The sequence below is a fragment of the Sus scrofa genome, chromosome X, assembly GCF_054392235.1.
Source record: "Sus scrofa isolate SSC_HxYL_T2T_F1_AM1 chromosome X, Sscrofa_HxYL_maternal_Yorkshire_Landrace_v2.0, whole genome shotgun sequence".
Lineage (NCBI taxonomy): Eukaryota > Metazoa > Chordata > Mammalia > Artiodactyla > Suidae > Sus > Sus scrofa.
This window is the reverse complement of record NC_139401.1, coordinates 49,512,530-49,532,757: the sequence shown is the minus strand read 5'-3', so window position 1 is coordinate 49,532,757 and position 20,228 is coordinate 49,512,530. Positions and strand designations below refer to the sequence as shown.

At 38.2% G+C, this 20,228-nt stretch overlaps 1 protein-coding gene and 1 long non-coding RNA gene across 9 annotated transcripts in view; one reads left to right on the top strand and one right to left on the bottom strand.

Moving 5' to 3' along the window:
* Nucleotides 1–20,228, top strand: part of LOC102166571 (uncharacterized) — a 73,380-nt gene that overhangs the window by 23,157 nt on the left and 29,995 nt on the right. For 6 of the 8 annotated variants that reach the window (XR_014835469.1, XR_014835464.1, XR_014835465.1 and 3 more), the window contains exon 3: nucleotides 13,121–13,241. This is a non-coding gene — a long non-coding RNA (uncharacterized LOC102166571). Of the gene's footprint in view, nucleotides 1–13,120; nucleotides 14,802–17,271; nucleotides 19,295–20,228 lie in introns of those variants that run through there. The other 2 variants (XR_014835470.1, XR_014835471.1) reach the window with 2 other exon arrangements.
* LOC146394602 (putative G antigen family E member 3) lies at nucleotides 897–11,685 on the bottom strand. Its single transcript, XM_085007999.1, has 5 exons — nucleotides 11,609–11,685; nucleotides 10,500–10,585; nucleotides 8,055–8,163; nucleotides 6,444–6,569; nucleotides 897–3,330 (listed from the first exon to the last, which is right to left on the bottom strand). The coding sequence occupies exons 2-5, from the start codon at nucleotides 10,575–10,577 to the stop codon at nucleotides 3,308–3,310; spliced, it is 336 nt and encodes a 111-aa protein (XP_084864125.1). The 5' UTR covers nucleotides 10,578–10,585; nucleotides 11,609–11,685; the 3' UTR covers nucleotides 897–3,307.

Here is a 20,228-nt window from a genome sequence, read left to right as displayed (position 1 = left end):
AGAGTACAGCTGTAGACTACAGAACTGCTCACTGCCTTACGGTTTAGCTGTGGGCTCCTTAGCAGTAGAGACACTCATCACCTGTGATGTTTGTCATTGAGCACTTCTGATTCAGTGTCAAACTGTGGGACTAGGGACAAAGGGAACTGACACCAAGGTCATCTTGCTTTTGCGCTAAGTTAACTGTTTGAATACTCTGGGCTCATTGTCTACTGGTCGTCTATGGAAGGATGACAAGTCAACCTAACAACTACAGTAGTGCACCATGTGGCTGCAGTGCCACTTAGAGACTGACCACTTGCCAGACTCTGGTGTTGAGTTGCATGAACAGAATATTGGCTTATTTTCTTTGACATCACACACAGCAAGGAGCAGTTTTTGGAACATACCATGATGTAAGGCAGCCTTATTTACAAACCAGCTTTAGAGTGGATGCCATGTCTGACACCAGCTACACTGCTATTTAATCAGTATATTTATCTAAACAAAATATATTTATGAACTCAAATTTATTTTTTTGTCTTTTTGTCCTTTTTAGGGCCGCACCAACAGCATATGGAGGTTCCCAGGCTAGGGGTCTAATTGGGGCTGTAGGCGCCGTCCTACACCATAGCCACAGCAACGCGGGATCCAAGCCACGTCTGTGACCTACATCACAGCTCGTGGCAATGCCAGATCCTTAACCCACTGAGCGAGGCCAGGGATTGAACCCGCAACCTCATGGTTCCTAGTTGGATTTGTTTCCGCTGCTCTAAGACGGGAACTCCCTCAAATTAATTTTAAAAGTTAGCCTTATACCCTACTTGATATTCAACAACAGTATCACTTGTAATTGTAAAGGCATATGAAATTAAAAATATTTGAAAGTTTAAATAAGATAGAATACACTACATCCATTTGCAATGCAATGACTACTTCATACATGTTATTTATTCTTCATAGCAATGATTTAGTGTAAATATTGTCATTTTCATTTTAGAAATGGGGAAACAGATCCAAAGTATGTAAACGTTTTTGTCACCATCAAACCGTGTGTGTCAGGGCCAGCATTGAAACCCATAGTTGTTTCATGCTATAGCTAATAAGGAGACAGAACAGATGAGACATAAGTCATTTTGCCTCAGCAAGTTTCTCTGGTTCATTTTTCTTTTCTTAGGAGCTGCATTTTTCAGGCAGCTTCACAACCTAGGTGCTTGTCATATATTTTGTGGTAAAATGGGATGCTCTACCTTTAAGTCTCACACTAGATTTGAATCTTAGTCCTTTTGGACCTGGAAAGATTTTTAAACCTCTTAAGGTGGGGGGGACAACTACTGCTTATAATAATCCCCTGTCATTTCCTGAGCAGAGCGAATTCTGGGTAGGGCCCTTTGTTGTAGAAGTAGTTTTTGGTGTGTGAGGGTGTAAATGATGCCTCAGAGATGTAATTCTTGTACTGTATACAGTAATAAAGGTATAAGGCTAGAACAAAGCCTCTGGAGGTACTTTAAGATGTGATTGTTAGGCTGATGGAGTTTTATGTGGAGGGAGAAAGATTTGTGGCTTCTCCCTCACTGCCTTTAACTTTTGAAGAAAAGCAAACTTTTTGCAGATGTTATGGCATTTTGCCATGGGGCTTATGACATCAGTTCTTTTTTTTCCCCCTACAAACGGTTGTAGATATATTTAGTGTTCTAGTTATATTTTTAATAGCATGGCAAAATATGTTTATATTAAAACTTTAAAAATTTTTTTCTGTCAGTGATTTCATCTGGAACACCACGTGAGGTCTGTGTGCCACATTTTGGGAAACATTTCTTTCAAGAGAAGAACAAAGGCTTTATGGCAAGCACTGAAAAAATATGTTAAGCTTTTATGAAAATATCATATTACCACTATAGTCATCATGTACACTAGTTCTTCTGTATTCAACATTTTCAGAAATATTTACTTTGCAAAGGAGCAAGTGCTTATAACTTATGACTTCAATACCCCAATTTGCTTCTTACTGGAATCAGAAATAAATTTTGTGTATACTCTCTGGCCTTGTGAGGATTAAATGAGGTCATATATGTATGGAATCTAGCACAGGGAAGTAGGTGAAAGCACAAACCCTATAAATGTGAGTTATTATTCCTGTTGTTATAAAAGAACTCAGTAAATAGCGTTATTATCAAAACTATACACAGGTTTGAGTTTGGTGAGCCATTCGTGACCATACAGCACAGATCAAAATCATCTAGGCAAGTTAATAGAGTTTAGCAAGTTAAAAGGCTTTTACCTTTCTGTGTACAGAAGATTATTATCAGCACAGATACAGGAGCAGGTAGTTTTGAGAGTGACATCATTATTACTGGTATCTTGCAAGGAAGATGGGTACCTCACAAAGTTTGAAGGGGTGGGAACCTGGAGCTGCTCCTTCTATCTCTGCCTTTTAAGTAAAGTCCAATCTTAAAAGAGGGAAGCAATCCAGAAACAAATGATCACAGGAAAGCCTGGCCCTATATTACTCACAGCCTTGCAGACGTCAGTTGTAGAGAACAAAAAGAGGTTTTATATCCCAATTCATTGTATGAAGCTAGCATAACCTTGATACCAAAGTTGAAGAAAGAGTACATAAACTAGAAGTATAGGTTAGTGCCACTCATGAGGACACACACAAAAATCCTAAACAAATTATTAGGACATAGATTATTCAGAAGGATATTGTAACCAATTCCCCGCCCCCACACCAGTAATGTGCAAAGTTGGTTTAAACAGAGGAATTTACCTACATAATTCACATTAACAGATTAGTGGAGGAAAAAAAATCCTATGATCATCTCAATAAAGTATTTGATGAATGACAACATATATTCAAGATAAACATTCTTAGCAAACTAGGATTAAAATGGAATTTCCTTTACTTCACAGTAAACATGGTTAAATGTCAAAACCTTTCTAATTCCATTATAAAAAGTATAATATTTAAAACAGCAGAAACAAACTGATAGCATTCAAAGAAGATATGATTGAGTATGTTGAAGTCAGAAAGGAGCTAGACAAACTTTTGGAAGTGATAAGCATATTTAGCAAGATTGCTGGAGAGAATACCAATGTACAAATATATCTGTATATACCAGCTCAATCAAAACATAAAATTTCAAAAATGATATAATTTTCTTTTTTTTAACTGATATAATTTTCAATAGCATAAAATGCTAAGGAATAAGTTTAACAAAAGATTTGCAAAATTCTTTGGAGAAAGTTGTGAAACTTTATTGAGAGAATTTTAATAGTCAAATATCCAGCTTAAGAACAGTTTGCATGCCTTCAGCTTGTTTTTTGTTTAAACCTGTGGCTCCCCTTCACCTGTAAGATAAACATAACATTACTTAGCAGAATTTTATTTAGATTGCATTAAAACTATACAAAGGACACTACAGGTTTGGTTTTATAAGACAGACTTCCAAGTATATATTTTACTAATATTTTTTAAACACGTTACTCTTTCTATTGGTACAAGGAAACAAAAAATAATGTTCAGGTTCAGAATACATTTAATAAAATGAACTTACTGGAATGCACTTTTAAATGGAAAAAAAATCACACATACTTTTACTAAAAGTCCAAACAATACACACAGAAAAACCTAATGAAAGAAGTTTACAAAAAACTATCATTTAGGAGTTCCCACCATGGTGTAGTGGGTTAAGAATCTGACTGCTGTGGCTTGGGTTGCTGCAGAGGTGTGGGTTCGATCCCTGACCCAGTGCAATGGGTTAAAGGATCCCATGTTGCTGCAGCTGCATTGTAGGTCGCAGCTGTGGCTCAGATTCAATCTCTGGCCTGGGAATTTCCATATGCCACAAGTGCAACCATAAAATTAAAAAAAAAAAACAAAAAAACCCCCAAAAGACCTACCCCCCCAAAAGCCTATCATTTTAATGCTTCAATTTGAAATAATATTCTGAATATAAGATAGCAAAAACAGTAAAGCCATATTTGTTACTGCTTAAGTGAAGTAAATAGAAAGCCAGTACTACATTTCTTTTTTTCCTCTATTGTGTAGAAGCAAAAATGTTTCTTTGGGCTGGTTTAACACTTATGGGATTGTTTAAGTAGGGTAACCATTTGTCCCCATTTTCACCTGTAGTCCTGGTGCAATTATGAGTAATGCCTTTTAACACTTGAAAGTCTTCCAATTTGTATAGTATGCAATCACACTAGTTTTAAGTCATTAGCATCGGTTTTGACATCAAAATGTGAAGCACATACATACCATTTCTTACTGCCTGACAAAAAGAAGGGAGAAACAAATGGAGAGAGGGAAAAAGAAAGGGAGAGGGCAAGAAAAGGCCCTAGACAAGCCAAACATTTGTTTCTAAAAGTTAAGCGCTTTTCAAAAAAATATTTACTGAGGAATAATTGACAAATACAACTCTGTATATTTAAAGTGTACAACATGATGATATACATATATCTATGTGGACATACACATACACACACATTATGGAATGACTACCAAGATAAAAATAAGTAATTAAAACATCCATCGTCTCAAAGAGTTAACTTTTTTTGTGGTAAGAATGCTTAAGATATAACTCTCATCAACTTTCAAGTATACAATACTGTCTTATTAGCTAAATGTTTTTGAGGGACAACCCCTATAAATTTTAGAAATTTTCCCATGGTATTTGTGATGTTTAGATATTCAGGTTCTACTGGGATATCTTAAATAATATATGTTTTCCTAGTATATCAACTGTTTCATCAATATTTTAAAAATATTAGCGTTCAAGAATATATTCACTTTCAATTATATAAAATACTGTTAGCATCTTGTTCATATTCCTTATTGTGTACACTTCTGCATTTTCAATTTTCTTCAAGGTTATGTAAACTAGCAGATCTGCTTTATAAATCTTTTTTATGGACGTCCTGTGGCAGATGGGGTTCCCAGGCTAGGGATCAGATCTGAGCTGCAGCTGCGGCAATGCCGCATCCTTAACCCATTGTACCTGGCTAGGGATTGAACCTGTGTCCCAGTGCTCCCAAGAAGCTGCCGATTCCGTTGCAGTACTGTGGGAACTTCTATAGATATTTTTTCAAAAAGTAGTCTTTCTGATTTATTAGTTGCATTACTTTTCCTTTTACCAAGGATCCATACCTTTTATTAAGTACCTCTTTCTGTTTTCCTTAGGTTTATTCTGTTGTTCTTTTTTTATCTTACCTTTTATATTAGATGCTCCCATAATTATCTATATAATAACATATCCATTTAAAGGCTAGGATCTTTCTTTGAGGACATTTTAGTCATGCTCAGTAGGCTCCTGGAAGTAGTCTGAAAACTAATCTAAATATTCTAATGAATGGTTTAGCAATGTAAAATAAAAAAAGTTTAGTGAAAGATTAATGAAAGTTAATTTCTGACCTAAACATCAAGTCCTTGGGTTAGGGATCCTGCGTTGCTGTGGCTGTGGTGTAGGCCAGCAGTTGCAGCTCCGCTTCGACCCCTAGCCTGGGAACTTCCATATGCCAAGGGTGCAGCTCTAAAAAGACAAAAACAAATAAAAAAATAAAACATTAAGTCTTTCCTTTAAATTCAGAAGCTCTTAAACTTCTACAAGGATTAGCAATTTTGAAAACACATATGTAAAATATATTTAGGTTGATTATGCAGGAATTCCTAAGGTTGTAGTTCTTGAACTTCAAATCCTATCAACTGATGTCCCAAGGCAGAAACTGCTGATATGCCACTTTTGATATGGTTAGAAGTGATTATATCATAGTGTCTGCATTTTTCTTAGGAATGGTGGTGGTTCATTAAGACTGACAATGTGAAGAGGGAGCATGCTTTGCATATGAAGCTTACTTACACCTGCTTTGAGCATCACTGACAAAATGCAGCCTCTCAACTTGATCAGCCACAGAAGCGAGATACTAGACTATCTCTTGCCATTTTATTATTCTGTCATTTAAGGCTTCATTGATGAAAGGATTTAAAGAGCTAGAGAACGCAGAATATGATGGAATCTAAGAACCGGAATCCATGTCTCCATTCATAAAAATAAACATCAAGCAGAGTGTTGACTCATTACCCTTAGTAGCAATGAAATCTCAATTCAGATGTTAAAATTTGACTCAAGATGATATTTTATGGTACACAAATCATGCAAAACAGAATATCTCTGTATTCTATCCAACATAATCAGAGAATGCAAAAAGCAGCATTGAAAATGATTTTGTATTTGATTGGAAGTCACTATATAAGAGTAAACCTGGGTTTAGAAGTTAAGGAATTTCCCAGAATCACACCACACAAATTATGTTTGAGCTGGTACTAGAACCTACTTCAGTGCCTCAGCATATTTCATAGAAACTGATATTAAGTAGCAGTAATGTTATCTCCATATTATTAAAGATATAATATTCTGTAAAACAGAAACCACATAAATTGCACTCTTAGTGGATAAATAACATACCTCCTTCCAGCACTCTAATGGGCTCAGAACATAATGGAATCTCCTCCCTGACAGCAGGATTATCTCTGCCCCTACCCTCAGTCTTTGTTGGAGCTGGTTTCTGGAGATCAGTTTCCAGGTCAGACCCTTAAAAAAGGTATCAATTAAAGTAGTAAATATTAAATATAAATAAGTAAATGATAATGTTCTTTTAGATATATGAAATAAAAGCCTGTAGGCTAGTGTAAAAATAATTGTGATGGAAAGATGGACTCTTTGTTTTCCTGTATTATGAGACCTTATTTTAAATAACCACCTAAACCACACTGCAGCTACATTTCCTATTTATTACCATAGTGTCTTAAAAGTAGAGAGTATCAGCTATCTAAGAAATCTAACGTTTATACCGTGGATAGGATTTTAATTGCAACTAAAATGTAATTTTCTGGAGGATTAGCTGAGTGCATTTGTGGGTCTGTGAAAAATCTTATCATAGTGACACTCATCCCTTATTGAAGTAATCTGAAACTTATTTTGTTAAAATTAACTACTACCTATGCTTAGGTGCAAAGGCCCTATATGTAACTATCCATAAATGAGTTCCATTTAGAATAAAGTATCAAAAATAACAGCAAATTATTAGTGACAAAGAGCAACAGTTCTGTCTTACAGTGAGAATAAAGGAAGAAGAGTGGAAAGAAATTCATGAACTTTGTTGTCAGTCATATCATAGAAACCTCTTACTAGTGAGTGGCTAAAGTAATCCATGGTCTGAATTATGTAAATAACTGACCATAAGTGTTTGATGAAAATACTATATTTGGAAGAAATAATTTGTTTCATGATAATTTTAAGATATCTTTGATTTTCCTAATCATAAAACTATTTAAACACCTTTTAAAGACACTTAAAAACCATACTGATATAGTTACCTATATGCCAATATCCTGAATTATCCAGCTTTTACCAAATTGACCATACCAAAATATCAGTCAAAGGACACAGTAGCTATCACTCATTGAACTCTTTTCTGGAGTCTCTGTCCTGCTCCTTTGAACTCTATTTATTCCTGGGCCAATACCAGAAGAGTATACCATAGAGACACAATTGAGTATTGAGCATTTTACACAAAACAATTCAGTTTTTTTGTACGACATAGATGGCAGGAAAAACACAAGCCTTGGAACTATGTCCTAATGAGTCAAGTACTCTTTGGCAAGCCACAATCCCAGAGCCTCAGTTTTCTCATTTATAAATAGGGCTAACACCTCTATGCAAATAAGCTTTATCCCAGGTATTATAAGATATGTTGACTAGGCACCCTGCACATGATATTCAAAGTTGCTTATGCTTCTGACTGAAAAGACCACACAATATTCAAAGAAGAAAAATATTAAACTACTGAAATAATGTTCACTTTGTAGTTAAAATTATCCTCTGATTTATCAAAGACTGTATTTTCAAGCACAGAAATAGGGAAGGATTGCATGAAGCTGCAAACTCTAATCTCTTCACATTTTCAACTAATTTTTAGAAATTTCTACTATTTTCTTTCCTCCTGTTATGTAATAATGCATGATGTACACATACACCCCTGCCCCACCCAGGCATTCTTCTTCCTCTTCCTTTCACCTTGAACCACAGGTGCTCCTCCATCCTCTTTCTCTTGATCAGGTGTAATGTCCTGACTCTTAGATGGTGGTTCCTCCTGTTGAGGTTGCTCATCACTGGGCTGCTGGGCCTAAGGGTTGTGTGTGTGCACAAATAAAGATTTCTATTTATCCATGCCAATATATATATATATATATATATATATATATATATATATATATATATACACACACACACACACACACACATCTAGTTATAAATAAGTATAAAGACATTTAAAAACATTCTATATACGTATTTTTAATGAAGTTACTCTTCCCACAGGGTGTTTACTCCAAGAAAAGTTACCCACAAGGACTTTAGAAGCTATTTTAAACTTCACTGGGATGGATGTATACAGTCTGTTGCTAATAAGCACGAGAAAAAAGTCAGAGTGCATATTTCCACAGGCAACACCATAATGTAATCCTCTTTATTTTGTTTTGGCTTTGCTTATGGCATGTGGAAGTTCCTGGGCTAGGGATTGAACCTGAACCAAGCAGCGACCAGAGCCACAGCAGTGAAAACTTTGGATCTTTAACCCATTGAGCCACCAGGGAACTCCCAGAATGTAATTCTCCTGGATCAATGTTTCTTTCAGGAAGAATCTTCCTGGATTAATATTCCATTCCCCTTATCAGCATGGAAAACTTTTATTGCTGTATCTCTAGTAGCTGTACAAAATTTTCAAAAATATTACTTTCTGGTAAAAAAAAAAACCTCAAATATCAAAACACTCACAACAGGCTCAACTGGCTGGGAAGATTCTTTTTTTTTTAAATTAAGTCACTATCTCGGAGTTCCCGTCCTGGCGCAGTGGTTAACGAATCCGACTAGGAACCATGAGGTTGCGGGTTCGATCCCTGGCCTTGCTCAGTGGGTTAACGATCTGGTGTTGCCGTGACCTGTGGTGTCGGTTGTAGATGTGGCTCGGATCCCGTGTTGCTTGGCTCTGGCGTAGGCTGGTGGCTACAGCTCCGATCAGACCCCTAGCCTGGGAACCTTCAAATGCCATGAGAGCAGCCCTAGAAAAGGCAAAAAGCCAAAAAAAAAAAAAAAAAAAGTTACTATCTCCAGAAAAAAATACATTTCAAAATTTTTAAAAAAGCTTAATATATATTAATAGCTGTATTGAGATATAATCCACATACTATAACATTTACCATTTCAAAATATACAATTCAGTGATTATTAATGTATTCACAGAGTGCACAACAACCATCACTGTCTAATTTCAGAACATTTTTTGTCACCCAAAAGAAACCCCATGCCCATTAGTAATCACTCCTCATTCTCCTCACCCCAGCCCCTTGGAAGCCGCTAGTCCACTTTTTTCGTCTCTATGGATTTGTTTTGGACATTTAATATAGATAGAATTGTTTAACATGCAGTCGTTTGTGATCAGCTTCTTTCACTTAGCATAATATTGTCAAGGTTTATCCATATTGAGATCTCGTGTACCAGTACTTCATTTTCCTAGTGGCTAATGATGTTGAACATCTTTACATATACTAACTGGCCATTTGTAGATCTTCTTTGGAGAAAGGTGAATTTAAATCCTTTGCTTGTTTTGTAAAAATTGGGTTATTTGTCTCTTTATTTTTTATTTACAGCTGCACCTGCAGCATATGGAAATTCCCAGGCTAGGGGTTGAATTGAAGCTGCAACTGCTGGCCTACACCACAGCAACACCAGATCCAAGCCACATCTGCAACCCATGCCACTGAGTGAGGCCAAGGATCGAACCCGCATCCTCATGGACACTATGTGGCTTAACCCACTGAGCCACAATGGGAACTCCTGTCTCTTTATTTCTGAGTTGTAAAAGTTCTTTGTAGATTCTGATGTAAGTAAATTATCAAAGGATTTGCAAATATTTTCTCTCATTCTGTGAGTTTTTTCACTTTCTTGATGGTGTCTTTTGACATACAGAAGTTTTTAATTTTGATAAAGTCCAATTTGTATTTTTTTCCCTTGTTTGTGTTTTGGAATTGTATCTAGGAAACCATCAGCTAATCCAGGGTCATGAAGATTTACTACTATGTTTTCTTGTGAGCATTTTATAATTTTACCCTTACATATAGGTCTTTGATAAAGTTTGAGTTAATTTTTGTATATGGTGTGGTGGTTAGAGGTCCAATGTCATGTAAAAGCATGTAGATATCCAGTTGACTCAGTGCCATTTGTTGAAAAGATATCTTTTCAACAATGAGTTGTCTTGGCACCCCACTGAAAATAAATTAATTATAAGAGTTTTTTGGACTCTCAATTCTATTCTGTTGATCCATATGTCTACCTCTAATGCTAGTCTTGATTAAGGTAGCTTTGTACTAAGCTTAGAGAAACTGTGGTAAAATACACATAACCTAAAATTTACCATCTTAATAATTTTTAAGTGTAGAGTTCAATAGTGTTAAGGGTATTCACATTGCTATATGGCTGGTAAGATTCTTGATCATCTTGTCTTCCTTCAGGTATGGATCTCGATCTCACATGCCCACTCATATTTCACACTGAAAACAGAATACTGTGATTCAGAAAATGTACTTAAGAGGACAGTTATACCATTTCTATTATTAAATGTTCTTTTAATTCTTTTTTTACTTTGAAAATAGCTTCAAAATAAGTTCCAGAGTAGGTATAATTGTATGTGCTTTCTGTACACACCAGACACAAGGACTTGAAAAACCACTGACCTTTGCCAGGTTGGCGGTGAAATCACCTTAAAGGCACCTGACAAAAGATGCGGTTTGGTTTAACAACTGGATTCCCATAGAAGACATTTAAGATTTTTGCCCCACCCATGGCATATCGAGGTTCCCGAGCTAGGAATTGGATCCATGCTTCAGCCTCAACCTGAGCCGCTGCAGAGATAATGTCGGATTCTTAACTGCCATGCCACAGCAGGAACACCTGAAGACATTTAGTGAAATGCTGCTGGAAATTTACAACTTGAGTGACTATTGTTTTTGTCACACTCCCACTTACAAGACCCATTTATTCCCCTTAAAGTTATGTCGGAACACACAGAAAGCCTCAATACTTTACATATTGCCTATGGCTGTTTTCTAGTGTCTATGGCTGAGGCGAGTCTGCATACAGACTAAAGGGCCCGCTTCTTCCTTGGCACCCAGCGCGGGACACTACAGATCTCAGGACGCAGCCACAACCTCACAGCGCTCCCCGTTTCTAGGCCTTTCCTTGACCACCCGCCCCACCACCTGCTGTGGGAAACTGTGGACTCTGGATTCTGTGCCGTCAGCAGTTCCAGGGCCTCCAGGACCCAGACAACCTCAAGGAAGACCCCCAAGACTCTCCTCACCTTCACCTGACCCCCCCCCCCCGCCCTTCGGCACCCACCATCCTCCCTTTCCTGCCACCCCGAAGAGAGCCATGGAGGCTGCAAAACCTGCGAGGAAAAGGACGACGACCTCAGGGACTTTCCTCAGAGGCCCCAGAGCGCACCACCTGGACCCACTAGCTCGCCATCCGCTCACACACCCTAAACTCTCGGCAGTTCGAGTCTGGGGACCTACCTGCTGAGTTTCACTAGTCAGAAAGAACAGAAGAGATGAACACGTCCAACACTGGCCCAGCTCTGCCAACGGAAAGTGCACAGCAAGGCGCATGCGCAACAATGGGCACACGCCCCGCGCATGTGCTCTGGCTGAAGGTGTGCTGTACATACTGAACTTTTTATGCCACTGAGGCTGAAAGCCTGAACTGCAAGGTGTCCTGAGGACGAGAAAGGGGGCTGGAAGAGTGGGTTTTTGAAAAAAAATTTTAAAAGTGTTTTTTCTTTTTTGTTTCTTTCCCTCCAACCCAGTCTTTCTTATGCATCCACAGACTGGTGACAGCCCCAGGTTACCCTTAGTGGAGAATGTCTCAGAAAGATGGCCATGATAGAAATAGATATTATAGGATTTTAATACCTATTTTAATACATGCTTTGATTAACTGTTTCTTTCTCTGCCTCTGGGTTTTCTGTCATACTGGCAATGACTTTGCTCACATCTGTAGGATGAATACATTCACCTGTTTCTTTTTTTGCTTGGAGAAATGCACATTCAAATCACTGTACTGGTAACTGATTTCTCTGAATATACTTATTGTCATTCAGTCAGTGTATGGTCCAGTAATATCTATAGATATTGGCCTTAGGATCTCAGCTCAGTCCTCTGTGACATGATGTACAGCGGTGTGACTATGATCTTCATATACTGTACTTCCCAAATATCAGCCAAACAACTTGATAAGCAAAGCTGATTTTATTGCATAACACTGCCAGGAAAGCACTCTCTGGACAGAGCTTTCTTAGAGTCTCAGAGGTGGCAGAGCAGGAGGGCTATTTATTTAGATGTTGAAGTCTGGTGTAGAGCAGGTCTTTCATTGAGGTGGCAGGGTGTGATTAGGATTGAGTAAGAATTGTGATATAATGGTTTAGGTTTAGTGGACACCAAAAGGCAAGAATTTTAAGACAGTTCAGAGGGTCTTGGAGTTGAAAAATGTCATTTGGAACTTTTTATTGAAGAGTTGGTGGGTCTTTCAAGTAGTTTTTGGAATGAACAATAAAGTTATTTTGAACTTTTATCTTCTTAAATGAGCAATTTCTGTGTTAGTAGTTATATTGTTGAAGCCAGTAGAATATAAACTCTTGTGAATGTAGTCAGGAAGCTGTGAGCAGGTTTCTAATTACTTTTATATAACATACCAGTTTTTGTGTGGGAAATAGTATACAGAAAGGAAGGAAGCCCTAATCAGAAAGTAGCTTTTGTAAATGTATAAGGACATATTGTTGAGCTGACATCCACTTGGGTATCTTTTAAGGAAATACCTTGAGCTGGACAAGGGAGGACTTTCAATGTGGCGGCAGGGTTGAATAGGAATTGTAGTTCTGTAACAGAGAAGAAACCTGAAATATAATGATAGCCTGTTCTTAAGGTTCTGCCTTCCAGGCTTGACTCTTAAAGGTATAACACTTTCCCATTCATATAGAGATACAAATCTGCAGAATGGAGACTAACAATTGTCTTGTTGCATTTTTACAGGAACATGACCAGATGTATGTGGACAGCTGCAAGAACAAAGGATTCTGGCACTAAGAAGTTTGCAATAACCAGCAACACCTCCTCTCCTTTTGGTATGAAAGATGTCTGAATTCTAACTCAGGTAAGATAATTCTTTGGGACACTAGTCCACCACCTTCTCAGTCTGCTGGCTTACTGAATAAAGTTGCTATTCCTTGCCCCAGCACCCTGTCTCTTGATTTATTGGTCTGTCTTGTGGTGAGCAGTATGAGCTTGGACTTAACAGTTCTTCAATTTTTTAAAAGTGAGAACGCATAATCTTTTATCTCTTATTTAGTTTATCGCTTATCCTTTTTGATCCTTTTCAGCAAATATACTATCATTATCAAATTTTATTTACTTTTTTTCCCTTCAAGTCCTTTTTTTCTTTGTGGAGTTCACTGAAGAAATGCTCCAAGAATGGAGCTAGTAATTTCTGGACTTAGACGTTCTGTGAGCACCTATCCAGCAAACGGTCAAATTCATGCTCTCAGATGGCTGGACAGCTGCGGGTCATGAGGACCTAGGCTTTGATTGCTGAATTGTTGCATCCACTTCATAAAGCAGACTTCAACTTGATGCCAATCTTTAGCTTTTTCCCACCATTCCTGTGGGAGATCTGGCTAACCTGATAAAGGACCATCCTTGGATTTGGGCAGAAGAAGCAAATTGTGAAGTAGCTCTTGTGACACACAATAAGCAGTAGAAAGTATGAAAGAACTGCCCAATACATGACTCTGGGAACTCTCTGTGTGCTGCTAAACAAGGAGAGCTGGGCTTACCAGCAGCTCCTCTACCTGCAGTTTTCCATATGAGTACAGCTTTCCTTCTTTCAAGCAGGAGAATTTATGAAGAGGTTTATATTTCCACAGGATCACCATTGAGTGGGGGATGGGACAAGTTCTGCAGATTCTGGGAAGCTGCCTTTTTCCAGAGTATCACATACAGTTGGCATCTAAGTTTGGACTGCTTGGTGGTTGGGGTCAAGTTATTAATTACTTGTCATGTGAAATGCAACTCTCAAGCTTGCCTTGTAAGATTGGAACACAGTAGGAGTTAGGGTCCTTTTGCTATAGCACAGCAGTACATGCCCTTCAGCTATGCCCAAGCCCAGGGACAGTTTCCACAGCATCCAAAAGAACAGCATGCCCTAGGAACCTGCTGACCCTTTTGCCTGTGAGTTCCCTTTTGTATCAAGTGGTAGTTGTCTTGCGCAAAATAAACACTGTTATCTGAATTTTTATGTGAAGCTTTACAAATGGCACTTACATTTCCTAAGTAATTATATATTTTGTAGTGACCCTGGTGGCATATATCAAAGATGGCCTTTTTGTCTGAACATACTGAATTTTTAAGGATGAGGACAAAATGAGTGTTCTCACATGTATTTGCATGTGCTTCAATAGCAGCATTTATTTATCATTGGAGATGTTCTGTGAGAAGACTTTACTGTTTACCAAACTGTGTTTTGTGATTCATAGTGGGTTATAAGATTAATGTTATCAAGCACAAATAGCATTTTGTTTTATTTTATTTTATTTTTTTTTGTCGTTTCTAGGGCCGCACCCACGGCATATGGAGGCTCCCAGGCTAGGGGTCTAATCAGAGCTGTAGCTGCCAGCCTACGCCACAGCCACAGCAACGTCAGATTCGAGCCGCATCTGTGACCTACACCACAGCTCACAGCAACGCCGGATCCTTAACCCACTGAGCAAGGCCAGTGATCGAACCTGCAACCTCATGGTTCCTAGTCGGATTCGTTAACCAGTGAGCCACAACGGGAAATCCACAAATAGCATTTTAAATAAAAGAGTTAAAGTAAGTAGTAAATGTCAGCCTGAACTGCATATAGAATATGAAAATAGACTACACATGTACATATTTTTATATACCTACTGAATTATCTACAAAAGGTGTATTTTTCATGCATTGCAGTAGAAAAGTTTGAAGATCACTACTTTAGAGGGTATCAGATAAGTGCTTATAGGCCATTTCTTTGGCTATCTATGAGAATGATGAACTAGGACCTGCTCACAGTAACTTCATTCTTATCAGTGTCTTTCTACATAATCCTGCAAATAGTTCTTGATGTAATTTATGTTGGTTCAACTTTGACCCTCAGCAAACTTACTTGTGGAATCCTGTGTTTGTGAGAAGAAAGTCTGATTAGTGGTGGGGCTTTGTGGTTCATCATCTCTGTAATGCCAAGATTCTTTCCTCTTGTATCTTTCTACAGCTGCAGGATTTGTTCATGTGTGTGATTTTGCACTTGTATGGTGCTGCCTTGACCAGTCTCTTTTCTCCCTGAATTTATTGAGCCTTTCTATGTATTTAATTAGCATACAGTGACAGTGGCAACTGTAATGTTTGGTTTTGTCCCATTTTACACATACTCAAAATATTTTCAATATGAGTATTCTTTCCAATTTTCTCATAATGTACTTGGAAACGTTCAATGCAAATAAATATCAGTGTTTACTGTCAGGTCTTACTAGGCAGTAATCCTGATGAATTTTTAAACAAATTAATAGTTTGTTACATTTGAACTTTTGTATCACCATACACTTTAGATAAATGACACATTTACTAAGACACAGAATCAAAGATTCTGAGATATTGACATTTTAATATATTAACTTGAGAAATATAAAGTCATGGAATAGTTAGAAAAGTTTCCAAGTTGAAACTACAGAGGGTATGCAAGATATTCTTTCTTATTAAAATCATGTGTTCCTTTCATGTTCCTTTATTCCTAAAAAGTTTCCTATGGCATGTATTCATCCAAACACAGTTTGCATGTTACACAAATACTTGGCCTTAGTCTACCATTCAGCTTCACTTCAGTTTAGGATGCTTAGGAAGACCAAGTAGCCAAATAATGTATGCCAACAAGATTTCTGGCATCCCTGTACTAGAGTGTGATCCCTGATAATTCTTAGAAAAAATCATCATATCTAGCCAATGTCACATCATTAGCAATCTAAAAAAAAAAACAAAACACAACACTTGAAGTTATGGTTATCGTCTGAACATACTCTTTCAATTATAGTGCAATGGACTATATGTTTCTTTCTCTCCAAAATTTATATGTTGAAACCTAATCCTCATTGTGATAGCATTAGAAACTAGGGCCTTTGGGAGATAATTAGGTCATGAGAGTGGAGCCCTTATGAATGGGATTAGTGCCCCTATAAAAAGGATCCCAGAGAACTCTCTCATCTTCTTTCTTCCATGTGAGGATAGAACAAGAATTCTGCAACCCAGGAGAGGGCTCTCACCAGACTCCAATCATGCTGGCACTCTGATCTCAAACTTCCAACCATCAGAACCTTGGGAAGTAAATTTCTGTTGTTATAAGTATCCAGTCTATAATGCTTTGCTATGACAGTTTTGTTAAGACAGATAGGTAACATTTCCAGACGCAACTTTGAATAAAAATCTATTAGTAGATACACTGCTAGCCAGTGAAAGTATAAACTTATTTAATCATAGTTATAATAATATTCTGCAAAAATGAATGATGGTTGTGAAAACTATTAATATTATGTTATGAAAAAGAGTTTTCAAATAATTTATAGGGAAATAGATTGAGATTGAAGCAAACTATTGAGAGTGTTTGTGAACTAGAAAATGTCTGGAAGGGTTGTATTCTTTTGCCCCCAGCTTTATTGAGGTTTAACTGAGAAACATTTTATATACTAAGTTGTGTAATGTGATTTTTTAAATGGCCGCATTCACAGTTTACAGAAGTTTGTGGGCTAGAGATTGGATCTCCAAGCTGCAGCTCTGACCTATGCTGCAGCTGTGACCTATGGCGAAGCTGCAGCAACACCAGATCCTTTAACCCATTGCATCAGGCCAGGCTGGGGATCCTGTGCCTTCTTGGTGACCCAAGCTGCTGTAGTCGGATTCTTAACCCACTGTGCCACAGCAGGAACTCCTGTTTTTTTTGTTTGTTTGTTTGTTTGTTTGTTTTAAAATTTTTCAAATGGAGTATAGCATGATGATTTAAAATACATATGCAGGAGTTCCCGTCGTGGCGCAGTGGTTAACGAATCCGACTAGGAACCATGAGGTTGCGGGTTCGGTCTCTGCCCTTGCTCAGTGGGTTAAGGATCCGGCGTTGCCGTGAGCTGTGGTGTAGGTTGCAGATGCCGCTCGGATCCCGCGTTGCTGTGGCTCTGGCGTAGGCCGGTGGCTACAGCTCCGATTCAACCCCTAGCCTGGGAACCTCCACATGCCGCGGGAGCGGCCCAAGAAATAGCAACAACAACAACAACAACAAAAAGACAAAAGACAAAATAAAATAAAATAAAATAAAATACATATGCATTGTGAAATGACTACTACCAATGTTTATAAAAACATGCAATTATTGAAAGCAGAATAAGAGATATTAGCATCATATTGGATCACCAACCTTTTCTTTAAAGGGCCCAGAAGTAAATATGTTAGTCTTTGTGGACCACAGATAGTCTTTCCAACATATGGTTCTATTTTTTTTCCAAAAAAAAAAATCCTTTGAAAAAGTAAAAAGCATTCAAGGGCCTATACAAAAACAAGCCATTGGCTGAATTTAGCTTGCAAGCCCTATTTGGATTATATTTTAATTCAAATATTTGAATATAATTTTTCTGCTAGTAGTCATAGTATTAGCAAGTGAGAGTTCTACACTCACATAGGATGAAGAAAGCCTCAAGAGAAAGCCACTTTCACTCTGACAGTAAGAAAAAGTCCAATGATCTGTAACATTATAAATTTTTTAAAAAATTATTTATTTAGAGCAGTTGTTGGGTCACTGCAAAATTAAGAGGAAGGTATAGAGACTGCCCATATGCCCCCTGCCTCCACACGTGCATAACCTCCACCATTATAAACATCCCTCACCACACAGGACACTTATTAAATTTGATGAACCTACCAGTTTTTTTTTTTTAAACTGTTAGAGAGCTGAGGCAACAAGGCAGCCATGTAAACTGAAACTAAGGGGTAACAAGTCCCTCTGAAGAGAGTTGGGACATACAAAATTCTTCACTTCTGGAAAAGCACGTGTGGAAGAAGTGACATTCATAAAAGCAGGTGAGAAAAAGGCAACTGAAATTGTATCAAATTCATAATGGACAAATATAAGCTAATGAGAGAGTTTGGATTCTCTGAAAGTCTCAGACCCCCCCCCCAAAAAAAAATCCAAGTTCATCTGCCAGCTGTGTTTTGCAGACCTCTGCTTGCATTCATGGTGAAGATTGAGGGAATTCCTAGAGACCTGAGAGAGCCACCTCCATAGCACATACATAAGAAATCCTGCTTGCTTCCTCAAACCTTGTCCTATTGAAACAGAGACATCAGCCACTGTGGGAGGGACAGGAAAAACTTTTTCATCTTGGGTCCCTAGCGAAGGTTTAGTGATGTCGAGGGAGGGGTGAAAGCAACGGATGTGTCTGGAAGAGAAGTGAAAAGGCTCCTTTGGTTCCAAACCCCATACTGATGTTAGGCGGAGGTCTGCTACTCTGGGGAAGAGGCAGATAACTTGCTTGCATTCAAGATCCCCACTGATACAAGGAAAAATTCGGCTAACACAAAGAGAGTGCAGGAAGCTGAGAAAGCCCCACCCCGCAGGTTAGGCATAAAGGACCTGTCTAAGATTGAGGTTGGAGGACAAAAATAAGAAACCTCTCTGCCTCCACTAAGAGCATCTGTCATTAGCTGCTGAGGGAGAGCCCCCTGTGGCCCAGGTATACATGTCATGCTGAAAGTAGAATGAGGAATAAGATCACTGAGAGAGCCTCCAGTGCTCCAGATGCTACATTAACACAAAGTGGCACTGCCCATTGCTGAAGGAATGTCAAGTCTGTGGAGTATTGAAAATAACTATAGGAGTTCCCATTGTGGCTCAGTTGTAATGAACCTGACTAGTAGCCATGAAGATGTGGGTTAAAACCCTGGTCCCACTCAGTGGGTTAAGGATCTGGCACTGCTGTGAGCAGTGGTATAGGCCACAGATGCAGCTTGGATATGGTGTTGCTGTGGCTGTGGTGTAGGCCGGTATCTGCAACTCCAATTTGACCCCTAGCCTGGGAACTTCCTTCCATATGTCACAGGTGTGGCCTTAAAAAGCAAAAAAAAAAAAAAAAAAAAAAAACCAAAAAAACAAAAAAACTATAGAAATTGGAGTTCCCGTCGTGGCGCAGTGGTTAACGAATCCGACTAGGAACCATGAGATTGCGGGTTCGGTCCCTGCCCTTGCTCAGTGGGTTAACGATCCGGCGTTGCCGTGAGCTGTGGTGTAGGTTGCAGACACGGCTCGGATCCAGCGTTGCTGTGGCTCTGGCATAGGCCAGTGGCTACAGCTCTGATTCGACCCCTAGCCTGGGAACCTCCATATGCCGCGGGAGCGGCCCAAAGAAATAGCAAAAAGACAAAAAAAAAAAAAAAAAAAACTATAGAAATAACTAAAGTGAAGCCAAGCTCAACTACTGGTGAGGCTAACTCAAACACCAACATTAGTGCCCTCACAGAAGAAGAGAAGGAAAAAAAAAAAAGACACATTACATACAGAGGAACAGACTTAAGGAGGACAGCAGACTTCTCCCCAGAATCCATGCAATCCAGAACTCTGTAGAATTTTCAAAAATGAAGATGAAATAAAAATATCTACACAAGTGGGTAAACAAAAAGCCATTTAATTCATTCCCAGAGGATTTACTTTACAAATACAGTATAAGAAGTTCTTTAGGCAGAAAAATTATATCAGAAGGAAATTTGGATCTGCATGAAGGATTGAGTAGTACAGGAAATGGTAAAATGGTGGGTAAATACAAATACTTTTCATTGATCTTTTAAAGAAAAGATAATTGTTTACAATGTACTATGGGACTTATCACATGTATAGAATTAAAACTTAAAGGCAACTATAGTAAAAAAGATGGATGGAAGGAAAGAAAAGTGAAGATATCACACTGTCCATGTACTGATGTAGTACTATTTATTTATTTATTTATTTATTTATTTATATTTTGCTTTTTAGGGCCACACCCAGAGGATATGAAAGTTCTAAGGCTAGGGGCGAATCAGAGCTGTAGCTGTAGCTGTA

Excerpts from the sequence above, each read along its gene's own strand:
- LOC146394602 (XM_085007999.1), bottom strand. The coding sequence starts at position 10,577 with ATGAGTGGGCATGTGAGATCGAGATCCATACCTGAAGGAAGACAAGAT. Across the intron at positions 8,164-10,499 it reads CTTACCAGCCATATAGCAAT|GCCCAGCAGCCCAGTGATGA; the intron begins GTGAATACCCTT and ends CACAACCCTTAG. Across the intron at positions 3,331-6,443 it reads CATTAGAGTGCTGGAAGGAG|GTGAAGGGGAGCCACAGGTT; the intron begins GTATGTTATTTA and ends TTTATCTTACAG.